At 35.7% G+C, this 16,132-nt stretch overlaps 1 protein-coding gene across 2 annotated transcripts in view; it reads right to left on the bottom strand.

Annotated features, from left to right (window-relative positions):
* The window catches only part of CDK19 (cyclin dependent kinase 19), a gene marked incomplete at both ends in the record, with an annotated part of 114,040 nt that overhangs the window by 56,796 nt on the left and 41,112 nt on the right, over positions 1-16,132 (bottom strand). For both annotated transcript variants that reach the window (XM_079532965.1, XM_079532966.1), the window contains 2 exons: positions 4,249-4,389; positions 13,615-13,725. In XM_079532965.1, coding sequence (XP_079389091.1) covers positions 4,249-4,389; positions 13,615-13,725 — 252 coding nt within the window. The remainder of the gene's footprint in view (positions 1-4,248; positions 4,390-13,614; positions 13,726-16,132) is intronic.

Raw genomic sequence — 16,132 nt, 5'->3', positions numbered from 1 at the left:
TTTTGGTAATACAAACACACACTATGAACAGTAAATGGAAGATCTCCATTTTCAGATGCCTCACAAAGTAAAGCCCTTGCTGAACAATCCTCTAGGATCTCAGTAATTCCCATGCAGGGGAGAAGTGGACGAGCAAATCACAGTACTCTGAATTATTGCACTGTACACCTTGCATCTTCTGACTTGATGCTGACTCAAGCTACTGAGCACAACTTAGGGATTTCCTTTAATTAGATAGCCTGTGATTTCTACAGAACCTCCTAAAATCCAGAGATGAGTATCAAAAAGATACTTTGAAAGGATGGGGCCCTGGGCAACCTGGAATAGTACAGATCTGGAGGTTGGCAGCGCTACCTGTGGCTGGGGGCTTGGAACTTGATGATCCTTGGGGTCCCTGCCAAACCAAGCCATTCTATGACTTTCTAATATCTACATTAATAATGCTTTTTCTTAATGAAAGGCTCTAGAAGCTAGCAGAGCCTGCCAAGTCTCCTTCCCTTCCTCTCTCCTCTCACACGTGGCTTTCAAGAATGCTACTATGTTGAAAACACAAAATTATCTTTGCCCAACAACATGTAATCCAACAACAAAACACCATCTCAAATGACTTGATTCTTGAAGGAGAAAAATCTTAAGTGCTTTTTATAGTCATATCAATTCCAAGGTAAACAATCTGACACCATGATATTCAAAGAAATAAAATTCTAATGCTCCTGTCCCATATTCTGCACTGGTTTTAATGTTACCCTACAGAAAGTTGCTGCTAAGTATTCCTAAATGATGAAATTTAACAGCTAAGCAAAAAAAAAAAAAAAAAAAAAAAGTTACACCTTAAAGCCATCTCACACCTTACAGCTATTTTCAGAATAAGAAAACTAGAAACAAAATACTTGAACATTATGAGAAATTAAACTACATAGTACATTAAATTATTTTCTTATTTCTAGATGTACAAGTACAAGCATACCTGGTATTATAATTTGCCTTAGTTTGGGTACTTTCCTAAAATTGGACTTGTATTGAGGGAGTTTAATCTGAAATAAATCTTACACCAGAACTGGTTAAAGGTAAACACTAATTTAGAGTTGAAATTTAACTAAATCTTTCAAAAACTTTGCACTTTCATGCAAGTTTAAAGGAGCATTTTAGCAATAGACTGAATTGATATAATGGAAGGTGATGCCAGAACAACCTGCTCTGGTTTCTGCCACCATCTTCAATCTCAGGCTTCTTTTGCACCTTCTGCTGCACACAACCCAATCACCAGAGATTGTTCATGGATCACAAATAACTCATTCTGCAAGAGAAAAGCAAATGCTTCCTGCTGACTTAGCTCCCTGACTGAGCTTACCATGAGTTAGATAAGTGTCACCTGTCAGCTAATTAAAATAGGTGATAATACCATGGTGATATTGAAGAAAAGACTGAGACTGTCTCCTTGTGGCAGAAACTATCCCTTAACTCATGCCCAAGGACATGATATGTATTGCAAGTCTGTAAGTTCATTCTGCTTGCTCACCAGCTTTGTTACTCTTTAATGATTTTGCTGGCTACTGCCAATCCTAAAAACAGCTTCAGAGTAACAATTTTACCTACCTAGCAATATGAATCCATTTAGAAAAAAAATCTTATAAAAGAAGTACATTTGTTATTCTATCTCAGGATATTTTTTTTATTATTATTATTTTTTTTTTTTTAAGTTAAGATAACACCAAATTAAGATTTAAATGATGTTGCTAATGCTCCTCAAATAGTTCCAAGCAAGTACTCTACAAAATACCTAACTTGTAATCTTTCTACTTTTTATTGCAACATTTGTTGAATAAACTCTAAAGGTCATTTGCATAGCCGAGGGAAATTTGAGTAATATCATCATAAATACTCTTAGAGAATCTAATTTAAAAAAAAAATAATAATAATAATAAGATCACTTTTATGGATGTTATCCTTGGACTATATCCAAATGCACGCTAAAAATAGTAGGAACAGAGTTATATTAAACCAGGAAAGCACAAGGTGCCTTGATGCAAAATATTGGTTTACATAAAAATAGAAAATATTTTTCCCATGGAAGTAAACTAAAACAGCCAAGGGAAAAAACGCCAGACCAATTACTCCTCATCTTAACAAGACGTTGTATGTTTATTTCTTGTTATTACACAAGAAACTCATGCTAGTGAAACTGGACCTGAGGTAGCAGAAAAAGCAAAAATCACAAGTACGATTTTATGAATAAAAATCATAGAATGGTTTGGGTTGGAAGGGACCTTTAAGATCATGTAGTTCCAATCCCATTTCTATAGGCAGAAACATCTCCTACTAGATCAGATAATCACACACAAAAATTTTGGTTAACTGAGAATTTAAGTTGTTTACTAAACAAACACAACACCTCCTAATTTCGAAAGCAGACATGACACATACAAAATACCATCACTTCTTATCAGTGGTTAAGATACAAGCCAACAATTTGAAATACCTGAATTCTTCAGAGATGGACAATGATTTCTTAAAAAGCTAACAATTATGAATATACTTCCACATCACTACTGTACCAAGGCAATTTTTAACCTTTTCCTTTCTCTCACGGAGGTACTGAAGAATTAAACTTATTTAAATGGGAACACATTAGATTCAACCAATTTCCATTCTCCCTTCCCAATCATTCCTACATCACGCAAGCATTATCACACCAGTGATACGAAAAATAGTCTTTCATGAAAAGCAACCCTTACTTCTCAAAGCTCCAAGAGAAATAAATAACATCAGGCACCAGATCGGTTGCAACACATCAACAATTGATAAAACTTGCAAAGGAGCAGCACAGGTCATGCAAAACACCTGGTGCTACAGGATAGAAATAGTTTTATGAATACATATTCTTCCATTAAACATAGCTGAATATAGACTTTTCAGGTGTTCCTTTTTAAACTGTGCCTGATTACATCTCAAGCTTTCTGGCAAAACAACAGCTGTCTCCTTAGGAAAGGAGTAATTGTAGCACAGAAGTCAAAGATGTATTTGCACTTGCTTCCTGCTTTTGCTCATGGCTACCAATCCGAAAACAACAATAAAAGCCCACAAGTATGCTAACATCTGGAATTTATCAGAAAGGTCAACAATAAATACCAAAGAATGAGGTAAAAAAAAAAAAAAAAAAAAAAAGTGATCCATACCAAAACTTGAACCCTAATTCCAGCCACTTATCAAAATTAAATAAACTTTATTTCAGAAAATATCTGTGATTTCCATTCCAGAGCTGTCTCAATTCGCTCATAGCTTTTAAGAAAATCCACATCCAAAGATTAATCTGAGCGCATAACTACTATTAAGTACTTGAGAATAATCTATGTCTTGCTTACAAAACTAAATAAATGACTAGAAGCTTCTGGACATGCAAACCCATTTTGACTGACTAGGGCAACTATGAGAAATATTGAAACCACAGCAGTCACTTCATACACAGATTACACTACACTTCCCACCATAATTCCTACTGATCTTACTCTATCAATGCAGTGTAACTACAAGAAAGGATCTGGAATATTAACCACCATGTAATTGGTATGCTTCATGCTCAAAAATTCAGTTATAATGCAATATCAGCAGACACTATGCCCATATTGACATTCTTCTTTTTTATAACCGCTGCAAGAGATCACTTAAGCATTAGGAGCGATGGGAAATTTTAAGGGAAAAAGGGTAACTAAGACAAGGCAACTGGCTGCCCTTGTAATCTGCAATCAACTTGAAGAGCAACACCAGGTCATGGGAAATTTCTAAGACGACAATCCTTTCAAAGTTCTTTTCCCACGGTCAGAAAAAAATGCCACATGGAAAAGAAACACTCCATGAAAAAACTACTCTTTCGCTATCTTTTATAGTAACTTGTATGTAAGCCAAACAATGTACAAAGGTAGCAATCACCTTTCTAGTTAAGTGTCTTTTCAAAGTAGTGCACAAACCTCTAAGAATGTTCAACCGATGTATTATCAGCTGGCTCATGAACTGTTTGCGGATATTGACATTTGCAATCCTTTCACCGGATCTGTTGTCATTGTTTGAGCTCAGATGACTCAGACACAAACAACGCTATTTTCATGTTTAAAATCACCACTGGTCTCCCACAACAATAACAGGAAGAACTGTAAGGATCGATATGCAAGATTACTAACAGGGACTTTTCTCCTCCTACCCAACAAGACACACGTAAAACTTTCTTAACCAGGTAAAGCGTGCTGCACTTACCAGATCTCTATGAAGCACCCAGTTCGCATGGAGGTAATGGATTCCATCAAGGATCTGGTAGAGTAGTGATTTAACCATAGATCTTGGCAATTGCATGGGCTTTTTATTTGCTTTTGAGGCACGGTGAAACTTGATTATATGCTAGAAATAAAACAAGCAGAAATGTAAGCTTGTTAGACAACAAAAAAAGAAAATCTTCCAACTTAAAAAAAACTATTAACAATAAATAATGGAATGAAATGCAAAGTCTGTTGAACTTTGCAATTAAAAAGTAACAGAGTGAGGTGCTCCCAACATCCTTAAACTGTTTTGATCCTCTCAGTTGCTTGAAAAATAACTGTCAAGCTTTTGATAATTTCTGAAGACTAGCTACTTACCTCCAGTAACATTTCTTGTTCATTCTCCTCCCTCCCTCCTCCCACCATTCTACCTGGGATCCTCCTATCCTGACTGCTGCTAGATCAGAAGCTTCTAAACCAGCAGCACCTACTGGAAAGAGACTTGCATTCCATGTTTCCACATCTTCTATAAAAACACCCAGAACCAAGTACCCACTACTACACTTCAATATTGCCCCTAAATCAGAACCTAGCAGAGAAAACTGAAACAGAACAAAAAATCCACATTATTAGGGTGAGATCATGTGCAAACATCTAAAGATCTTCAAAGTTTTGGCCATATACTTCACTGATGAAGATAAGCCAGTGGTTCTTGAATTACAGAAGTCAGTCAGTCCACAAGACAACAAATACTGCTTGAAACTGAGCCCAGGGAATGCAAAATGGATCCCAGCATAAGTCAGTTGAAAGATTAAGAAAAAAAGAATGACAAGATTACTGACATATCATGAAATATTCATAAACTGATTAATATTTATTGTAAGATCTATGTGAAGATCATGTGTCAGGTTTGATTTTGCTGCACCATATAGCAAGAAATAAAATGGGATGAGGCCCTTCTACCTTTTCAATCCTCAGACAAGGTGGAGCTATGCAAGGGACAAAACCGATTTTAACACACTGCCACTAAGCAAAAACTTATTCATTCTGATAAAAAAAAAAACAAAAACACCTTACTCTTTTTGAAGTAGATTCAAAGAAGCATTTCAAATAACAAAACAGCTTTCAATTACACACTTTTTGTGAGAAAGAAGTCGTAAAGACAGTTTGCAGTTGTAACAAAAGCTATTCCAAATGTTAATCTTTAGTGTGGCAAGACTACTGATTACCCAATTTTTGAACAGGATTTGTCCAGTTTCAGATCATCCTCCTCCAAATTTAGGCGACAGCCGATAGTTAGACCTCCACCACCACTCCACATTATGACTATCACTACCAGTCCAAATAGAAATGGTTATGGGTTAATGTTTCCTCATGGATAATGTCACCTCTGGCTCTCACCAGAACCTCAGCAACTTCCAATACTTCAGCCGCTGCTAAATTGTAGTTAGCAAAGTTATAGATACTACTATTTAAAGAGAAATTAAGAAGCAAAATCAAGTGCTATTTCCAATCAACACTAATGTTTCCATTGATACTTCTTACAACGCATAAAACAGGAGTGCCTTTATATTAAAAAAAAAAAAAAGTTTAAAAATAATCTGTAGGATTAATAGATTTTAATATATAAATGGACACTAAAAAACAAAGCTCTTGGTACCTGATTCTTTAATTGTACAATCACTCTGAAAACAATAAAGGAAAGCTTTAAGGAATAATTTCCCTGGACATGTTTTCACACGTCATGTCACAAAAAGATTGTCAGAACTTCAACTCAGAATCCCTATCTTCCAGCACTGTACAATGTCACTGGATAACAACTTTCACGTGTTACTACAATATGATTTAAAAAGCAGTAACCATTCTCTAAAACTCAAAATTAATATCTTTATATTAAATTATTAAAAAAAAAATACAAGAGCACCACAAGGCAAGAATTTCAGCACACAGACCCACAAGCCAATCTGAGCCCTTTTTCGAAACACATAAAACCACTAAACAGGATTTCTCTACCCATTTGAAAATTGATTAGAATCCACAGAAAACATTCATATTATAATAAAGGCATACAAAAGAAGAGTCTGCAAAATGGTCTCATAGACCACAACACAACTAAATTAGCACCTCAGGAGGAACTTTACACCTCTAGCCCCAGATGCTTGAGTTGCATCTCCCAAATGCAACAACACTAGGCCAGGACCTCTGGTTTCTGCCCTACCCTCCTATGTTTCCGCCTGCTTTCTTCCGAAGAACCAAGAAACCTGATTTTCTTTCTTTCAATACTCACAACACTGTTGTTTAGTGGACTTCTGTATGGCTCCAGTTCAGGGTCAGTTCTCTGCCCTAAAAATTGACATTTTCATCAACTACTTGGATATAGGACTTGAAGGCATATGATGTAGATTTGCCAATGATACTAAATTATGAGGACATGTTGATTCCTTCATGGGCAGAGAGGCCTTGAAGAGAGATCCTGACAAACGGGAGGGCTGGGGAATGACCCAGCACAAAATTTAACAAGGACAAACGCTAGATTCTGCAACTAGAACAGGGACAGCTCTAACTACATGTACAAACTCAAGGGGGACAAGAGGCTGAAGAGTAGCCCTGTGAAAAGGGCTCTACGGGTTCCAGTGACAGTAAGATGAAATTAAGTCAGCAGTGTATCCTGGCAGCCAGAAGGGCCAACTGTACCTTTGTCTGGAAAGCAAGGAGACTTAGTTCAGACAGTGGTTGCAGTGACTGCCTTGAACCTTCTCCCAGTGATAAAGTAAGTACCTGCACAAGATGTGCAGCCGTGACAAGTGCCTGAGTTGCTAGAAGTAGTTAAAAGATTGAATAACATTAGAGGTGCAGAGAGATCTGTTAATAATCATAATCCTATAGCAGCTAACAGTGAAAAGAAGTACCTTAGTCCCTGGTGCCATAGAAAAGCCAAAGTCCTCACACGCACTTCAGTCCTCACTCTCCAGCTTCACTACCAAAACCTAATACAAAGCTTATAGCAGTAGACGCCCAAGATACTTATGACCAAGATCTGCAAGAAAACATACTTACAGCCACCAGTAAACACAGTAAAAAGAAACAAGTGCTTGTAATGGGTAACTCCCTGTTAAAAGGCACAGAGGCTCCCCTCAACCAGTCCAACTGAGTCTCAAGAGACATGCCTTCTCCCCAGAACCAAGAACTAGGACAAATTTACAATCAGAAAGATTAATAGGGTAGAAAGATGATAGAGGAGCATATCAGCAAAGGGACTAGCAAAGATGGAATGGTGTTACAAAGGGAAAGGAAAGGTGCTCACCCATCTCTGAAGATCTTCTGAAGATCTAGGCTTGCAGTAAGGACTCCACAAAGGACGGATCTCTAACTAGAGATCCTTCCCCAGTGGCAGTCAGCCCTTAAATGGAGTCTAAGAGAGGTGGAGCCAGGCTCCACGCCTTCTGGTCACACAAATGAATTGCCTTCACCTGTGCTCCCAGGGCTGATCCAGTCCTTTCCCCAGGTGTTCAACCAGTGGTTCAAGCCATAACTCAGTTACCATACAGACATTGCCAAAAGAAAAGAAAATATACTTATGACTCATGGAACAGTATTCAGTCCAGTAGTTCATGCACCTTGGATGTTACCAAAAGTGTTGAAATAGGCTTGAATTATTATTATTGAATTGGCTTATGAGGAACTACGTACATTTTCTGAACCTTCCACCATAAGCAATTTAAACAGAACACAAGATAATACAGCTCAAATTCATTTAGTTTTTTCCAAGAAAATCCCTAGTGTATACATCCAGTATCCAAATGAGCACTCAAAAAGATCCTAACTTTAGTCTGCTTGAAAGCAAGTCAAACTTACGCACACTACGGTAGTATCATCCCATTTCTGATTCCAAGAGCTGCTGTTTACTACAACAGTTGTCAAACAAACAAACAAGCTACATTCAGAAGTTCTCATGAAATTAAGTCCCTGAAAGTGGTATTTCACATGTGTCTGACTAAAAATGTTGCAATATGGGCTGCTACCTCAACAGACATGAGATGATTCACGCAGAAGCTCAATCTTAAGACACAACTCACTGGAAAACCAGATTTCTTGAGTTCTACTGCTTAAATATATTTATTTTTTAATTACATGCATCTCCATCAAACTGAAACAATCTTTTCAAAGTGGGTGGCTCTCTCTGCTGAAGTAAATTGTCTATGTGCTCCTATTCTTCAACAAAATACTTTTTACATATACCCTCAACCAACTTCTGATAAAAGAATACGATCATGTCAGTCAATTCCAACACACCAGTAAAATTAGGCTTTATTATTAAACAGATGAAGGTTTGATACACATTAAACCTGTGCCAGGGTAAAGAGGATGATTCAGATTACATGGCATCAAGTCTTCTCTCTTCAACAATAAGTACTCAAATACTGTTATATATCAAATGTAAAGCACTTGAAAGGCGAAGGAAAAATAAGAATCTGGAAATGCTAAACATGCATTGTTTGCACAACTTTCAAAAACAGGAAAAAAAGGCAGACCCAATTATCTTAATTCACATTTGTTTGCTGTTTCAGGCCTAAGCGTAGAACTGATTTCAGGCACTAATGTTTAGACTAAAAAAATTCTGTTGAGGGTATATCACAAACTAAACTCATATCAAAACAAAAATGGATAGAAGTACTCCTACTGACATTGCATGCATTTCCAATTTCAGCTACATTATGACAGTCAACACGTACTAGCCCACACAAAACAGAAGAGATAAAAATAAGTTTCAGTTCCCTCCTTCTTAACAATGCTGTTACATGGTTGTTCTTTAGAATCCCTTTAACTCAAATTGCCAATGAAAAAATAAAAAATAAATTTTCAAGAGACAAAAGGTCAACATTTTGACAGCGAAAGAAGCTTTAACATTCTACGTTTTGATAAACCTGACTTCCTTTAAATATTTATACTTTGAAGCACAGTGAACATAAAACAGATTCAGTATTTTTTTCCCAGGTTTTGTAGGGGTCTCTCTAGTTCTTCCAATTAAGACCAAAATATGTTTAGAAAAAAAAAAAACACAACAATACAAGAACAACCTTCAAACGGCAATAAAGTCAGAATTCAATCACTCTTTCACTATATACCTGAAATATCCAGTATTCATGTCACTGCTAAATACAATTTATCCTTAAATTCCCACAACCCTGGCAAAAAATAAAGTGAAATAATGTAAGTGTGAAGTGATTCTCAGACAAGACTACTATCAACAAGGAATGGTGTTGCCATATGCAAGACATTCAGCCAGCACTTTTGTGTCAAAAACAACCCCATCTATTTGGAAAGGATAAATCATGCCATAAAGATGACTTTCCATAACAATGCCTGTTGATAAAAATCATATCTTCAAAGCAAACAAAAGCTATGCCAGCCCACTCTCTTTTGCCCCCATAAATCTTATATTCTTCTATCTTCTAGCAGAATCCTTCATTGGTAAAGACATGTGACAACAGAAGACTACACAGAGAATTGCCTAGTGGACTGGAACTGGATTAAGAGAAAAATACACACATGACTACAGAAAATTAGAAGAGAAATATAAAGCTGCTACTTCACTGAGAAAGGTATTTTAACACGAATAAAAATATTTGTAATCAACAAGTATTATCATCATGACTGAAAGCTAAACTGAAACCTAGAGGAAGTAAGAGTTATAACTGATTATACCAGATTTGGAGAAAACTAACCTAGATCTATTATAAAACACTCATGTGATTAAGCATATTTGCAAGGTTGTTACATAAATTGGTATGCTAAACCCTCACAACTTCTTTTAGCATACAGGAATATTATTCAAAACGTTGTTGAAACAGAAACCCATGCATTCAAAATAACATTTTTTTTTTCTTTAAGTCATTAAAGACCATAGAAGTAAAACAGATATATTAATTAAAGGAATCACACTTTTCCATCCACACATAGTTTTTCTCTTAGACTATGAAGTCCTAACTGCATATTTGAGGAGGTTAATTAAAAATAGTATTTACTCATGGACTTGAGATTAACTCAGGTATATGTTAAGTAATTTTGTTTGTTTGTCTGTTTTAGTCTAAACATGAATTAATCAGGAGAGAAAATCCGGATACAATTTGAACGAAAAACATCCAAGATGTTATGAGTAAACACTGAAAAAGTGAAGTCCTTCACTAGAAAAAGAAACAAGAGATAGTTGGTTCTCTAGCTGTGAACATCTGAAACTGCTTTCAATTAAATAAAACAGACATCAAAGTTGTGAGACTGAAGCAAATTACCAGGAGTTAAAGAAAGAGTGTAGGCCATAATGCATGAGATATTCAATAACAGAGGCTGACACACACCTTCATAACCTTGTGTCAGACGTCTCTTTTGCACACAGTGAGGTAAAAGCTAAGGAATCTCATATTTACTTCATAGTATAAGCATATGTGAGCAGTGATGACGCTGTAGACAATACACTACAAATCAGCGCATGTGGCACATTCAATACCTTAAAAATGTTATCAGTTATCAGAGACTGATAGCCCAGAAAAATCATAAGGAAATCATTTGTGGATCACACTAAATTTTGGCAATTGTTTTAATTAACCATGAATTATAGATCAGTTGGTCAAAAAATCTGCTATATTCTTACACATTCTTTTCTGTAATCCCATTAACACTTTCGCATAGTTTTGTACAACATTACTTGAGAGGTGATGAAGGAAAATCTTTGATAGACTTGGAAATCAGACAGTGAATACATTTGCTAACAACGATAACATCATAAGTCTTCATCAATGCCTGTCAGAAGTTGTTCTAAACAGGCATGGTTTTCTTTATCCCTTGAAAATGACATCAACAGAAGTTACTGCAAATTATACAGTATGGTGCTATTATAACTCAAATTTCAGATTTGAGTACACTAATCCTTGGGAACTAAATGCAAAGTTAAAAAAGAATGTTGCTCACTATGAAAGAACTTTTTAATAAGCTTAATTGGCACCATCACTTTTCCTTATTAGAATGGGACAGTTTTCTTCAGCATTACAAAACGAACAGAAAAAGATAGCATCTAACATAGTTCATTCATCTTTTGCCAAATATTTGCAGTACAGAAACTGAAAATGTAATGATTTTAATTAATCTGTTTATAAGTAATGAGCATTTATTCTTCTCATTGAAGCCAGTATGTCATACTAAAGTTGGGCAGCGTTGAATAGAAGGAAGATTCCCATCTTTAAAAACAAGTTCTGCTACGTAACATTAAGACATTTACATTTGAAACTGCATTGGTCTCTGGGAGTCTGTATTTCTCTAGTGATGGCACATCAAGTCAATGCTTATCAAAACTTAAATCTTACTAAATTTGATATCCACAATGAAGAGACTTACTTTGCTTTGAAGTGGTGCTGGGGAAGCACACGGTGTAAACCAATCACAAAAATGTGCCAATCCCCTATTACAGTTCCTACCTCAAACTGCTGGAAGGGCACAAGTTGTAAAGCACAGAAAATGCAAAACACAACACAACACAGACAGAATGACAAGTGGTTGTTATTACTGAAATGTGTTACAAAATCAGTGGATTTTCAGGAGGCTTTTGAAGAGGATAGTGAAGGATCTTTACGTACGTTAATTGGGAGGCTGTTCCATGTGTAGGAGGCAGCGTGGAAAAAGACACAAAGTAGGGAGTGAGCAAAAGAGACAAAAGGGGAATCAAGAGCGATGCTTGGGAAGTGCTGACAGTAAAGGAAATGAGGACCGACGTTAAGCCAGAACCAAGATTGCCTTGAGTATGGCTAACTTTATGCAAGGGAGGAAAACGAATTCCTGCAAAGGCTTAAGAAGCAAGAAAATATGGGCAATTATATAGGAAAGGAGAAATGATTTGTGTAGCATGTCCCATAGGGAAAAAAAAAAAAAAAAAAAAAAAAAAAGCAGTAGGAAGTGGGAGACCAGTTCACATCAAATAACTAGTATAGCAAGCATTCAATTTCAAATAATGAAAAAGAACGAAATTCACGGAGATTATGACCAATACTCAGCCAAGTGTAAGGGGTGATAGGAACATTAGACTGCAGCAATTCTTTAGATAAAGCTGTTAAGTTATGCAAAAAGTCACCATGTTGTGTAAAAAGCAGATGCCCCAAATAAATTTGAATGGAAAAGTTGAGCAACAGTATGTTTTGAGCGTCTCTCAATGTAGCAGTAAAATAAGTTTGTCGTGGCTGTTTTTTTTAAAAATGAGTAAACTCATGATGATGCACATATAAATTCTGTTCCATACAGAGTTTTATCTGCTGCATTCCTATTCATCATCACTGGCACCAGTTGGGAGAAATATACAGATTCACTGTACACATAAATGTGATGAAGAAAACTTAAAATACAAAGGTGCTACCCTACAGGAGAAATTCAAATACATTTTTAAACATAAAAAGGGACTGAAATCTCATTACTGCAATCGTTCTAAGCCAAAAGTACATTTTTTACATAGTCTGTCTACTTTTCTTCCAGATTACACCTTTTTTTTTTTTTCATTTACAAGTACATATGCATTAGTTCTTGTACAAAAAAAATTAAAAAAACCCAACCACTCTGTCACTATCATAGTATCATTACAAATAGCAATTTCCATATTACTGAAGCATTAAGAAGTAATATTGGAATTCATTTTTCCACTTCCTCTTCTTTATAGTATTTTCAAAGGAATTATAAACATACTGATTACTAGTCATGTTTGATAGCTTTTGGGTTTAAGTCTTAATCCAAGTCAAGGCAACTCAGTTCTTACTGAAGTCTTTTCACATTTCACTGGAAATTTACTGACGTGCAAGTCTCTATGCCTCTTCCATATAATCTTAGCACATCAGCAGACCCAATCAATAGTGCTTTGTTTGTTTGTTTGTTTGTTTAATTTTCATTCCACTCGTACTGCCACAAATTCAGTGTTCAAAATTAAATGACAGAATGTTAATGCCATTGTATCTCAGTAAAAGGAGTCAGTAAACAGTCCCACTCTTTCCTTTTTCTTTGTTAAAACTGCAGGGAAAATAAAATACTAAATAGATTTCCAATCTCTGTTTTAGAAGGTCTCAATTTAGGAATACCATCTTTAACCCTAATTAAATCTTAATGGGATACTGTTTTAGCTTCAAAATTAAGTCTGGCATTTTAAAAATTCTACAGAGATTTTGCAGGTTTTAAGTGAAAGACCAAAGTGTAATAAGAACAGGATGTCAGTTAGACCCTGAATTACAGAGGAAGAAACGTATGCATCTCTGTGTTATACAAAGGCACATCACACACACTTCAGCTTGTCCAAGCTCCTTTTACACTAGGTCAAACATTCAGGGAAATCTGTACTTACCCACAAGTCATGCTCAGCATAATCAAACAGCAGCCAAACCTTTCTGTCACTGTGAGAAAGGAAAACCTTCTGTAATGCAATCACATTAGGGTGCTTCAACTCTCGTAAAAGCTGCAAAGAGAGACAAGCTGCTGTTATTTCCACGTTTGTTAAAAAAAAAAAAAAGTATTAGTCTTACCACAACTAAATAAACAATCCTAAATAGGCCCTAGAAGAGAAATACTGTATAACACCACTATCAAAGGTAAACATCAGAATTTTAAAATGTTAGATTGAAGCTGGTGCAGCCCATCAAACTCCTCATGTGGACAACACAGTTAGCGATTACCACACAGTTGTTTAATTTCCCATAATTTTTTGCATTTAATTCCTGTCTCAATTGCCTGATAGTCTATTGGGTCCTTGTTTTCAGAACATAAGTGTTTTTAAAGGAAAGCTTACTAAATAACTGTTATTAATAGATGTTCCAAGTACTCTTCTGTAATCCAGATATAAACCTGAACTTACTGTTTGCCAGAAACAAAACACAACTGGGTCTCATGACTACTATACCCATAATTAAACTGCACATGAAGGCATGCACCACCACTGAAGTCACCGTTCTGACAGATTAAATCAGTCCTCAGAGGGAACTGGGAAGCAGTAATTCCAAAAATATCATTCCCATGGAATCACTTTTTTTTTTTGAGACACTGCCATCATAAAAATGATTCACTACTTCTGTTTTATCTGAAAATTGCTTGCATCTGCAATACTACTATATGAATTGCCAAGCATCAGTTTCTAATGGCTGAACAATAATTAGCGTAGACTCCACAGCACATCTGAGACAGACAAATCATCCTCTTTTTTTCCCCTTCAGAAAAAAGACATTAGATGTTAATTTTAGGGTGAAAAAAAAGGAAAGTGATTAATTGTAAACCATACTGTCCCTTGGCTACACAGATACTTTTCAAGACAAGAGATCTTCTAAAGAATATTAAAATAATTTAAATCATTTCAGTTTTCCAGGAAATTAAATAATGTAAATGTTTCTTTTCTAGCATGCAGGAAGTGTTTTCTTCTGTTTCTTCCTTTCCCTAACACAAAGGGTTAGCCAGCTCTGAAAGATGTTCCTACCTAATGAACTCATAAGCAGTCATTGTCAGGTATCACATTTTATCACTTAAACAGTAACATTAACTCTTAAATTATAAACTATCAGAAAACTAAAGATTATAATTATGTCTCCTTGATGTATATTAAAAAAAATACTGCCATATATCCTTTTTTTTTTTTTTTTTTTTTTTTTAGCAATGCTACAACTATTTTCCAGTATGGATTGCTTCTGACTTTACACTGTATTAAATAAAGTAAAAAAAATCTTATATAGCAGGAACTTTTTTATTGTTACTTTTTTTTTTTTTTTTTTTTTTTTTTTTTTAAGACACTATTATCAATAACATTGAGATAAAATAATTTTGAATTTTGAAACAGTCAGTGAGATGAAGCATTCTCTCAAGAACTTTGCAGGAAGAAATAGCCAAACAGCACCGAGCTCCATAATGAAAACCAGCATATTATAGAAACGTTGACAGAAGTTCTATAGCATAAGAACAAAAACAATGCCTGAAGCATTCTGCATTAACTTAAAGGCACTACACAAAGGAGACAAGCATGCATACATTCTTCAGTTCTAAGCAACAGTGTACTCAAGCCAAGCCGAGCAGAGCACTTGTGTAGTGATGGTCACGTGTCAAATAAGCAAAGCCTGAAACCCTTCCTTTTCATGGAAGCCACGTGAAAGCACTGTCCCTTTTCAAAAAAAAGTGGTACATTTCTTATCCACAACAATGAAATGCACTCATTTATAACAAGTAGGCTATTTTTAATGCATTTTTTTTCTCATCTTTTGATGCACCTTGGATGAAATAACAAGCAACATTAAATAAAATCTCTCACATGAAAGAATCAAACTCATGCTGGTTTGATCTTAAACACCGATTTTTGCAAAAACCACAAGGAAGAAATCATTATGTTACTGTGATGTTATACATGTTGAGCCTCCACCAGAACTTCTGTATCTGAATGGAGTACTATAAGCAGTCAGAGATGGAAAGAGGTCTCAAATTAACAAACTCAAACTCAAACAAAGCTTATCCATGTTACAGGCACTCTCTATCTGCATGCTTTTCAAGTCTACTCTGCTCTGAAAGTAAATTAACATTATTACAGAATTTTTGAGAGGTTACCTAGCAATTTTTCCTAATTATAATGGAAGCTGGATATGTCCCAGTAAATCATAGAATCACTCAGGTTGGAAAAGACCTTAAAGATCATCGAGTCCGACCACTCACTGACTGGAAGCTGGCAAACGTCCCACATTTCAAAAAGAAGACCCCAGTAATCATAAGCCTGTCAGTCTCACCTCCGTGCCTTGCAAAATTACAGAGATTATTCTGAGAGCTATTGAAAAGCATCTGAAAGACAAAGCAGCCATTGGTCACAGCCAACTCGGGTTCATAATGGAAAAGGCTTG

The sequence above is a fragment of the Tetrao urogallus genome, assembly GCF_951394365.1.
Source record: "Tetrao urogallus genome assembly, chromosome: 2".
NCBI lineage: Eukaryota > Metazoa > Chordata > Aves > Galliformes > Phasianidae > Tetrao > Tetrao urogallus.
The sequence above is the reverse complement of the archived record's forward strand: the minus strand, read 5'-3'. Positions and strand labels throughout refer to the sequence as shown.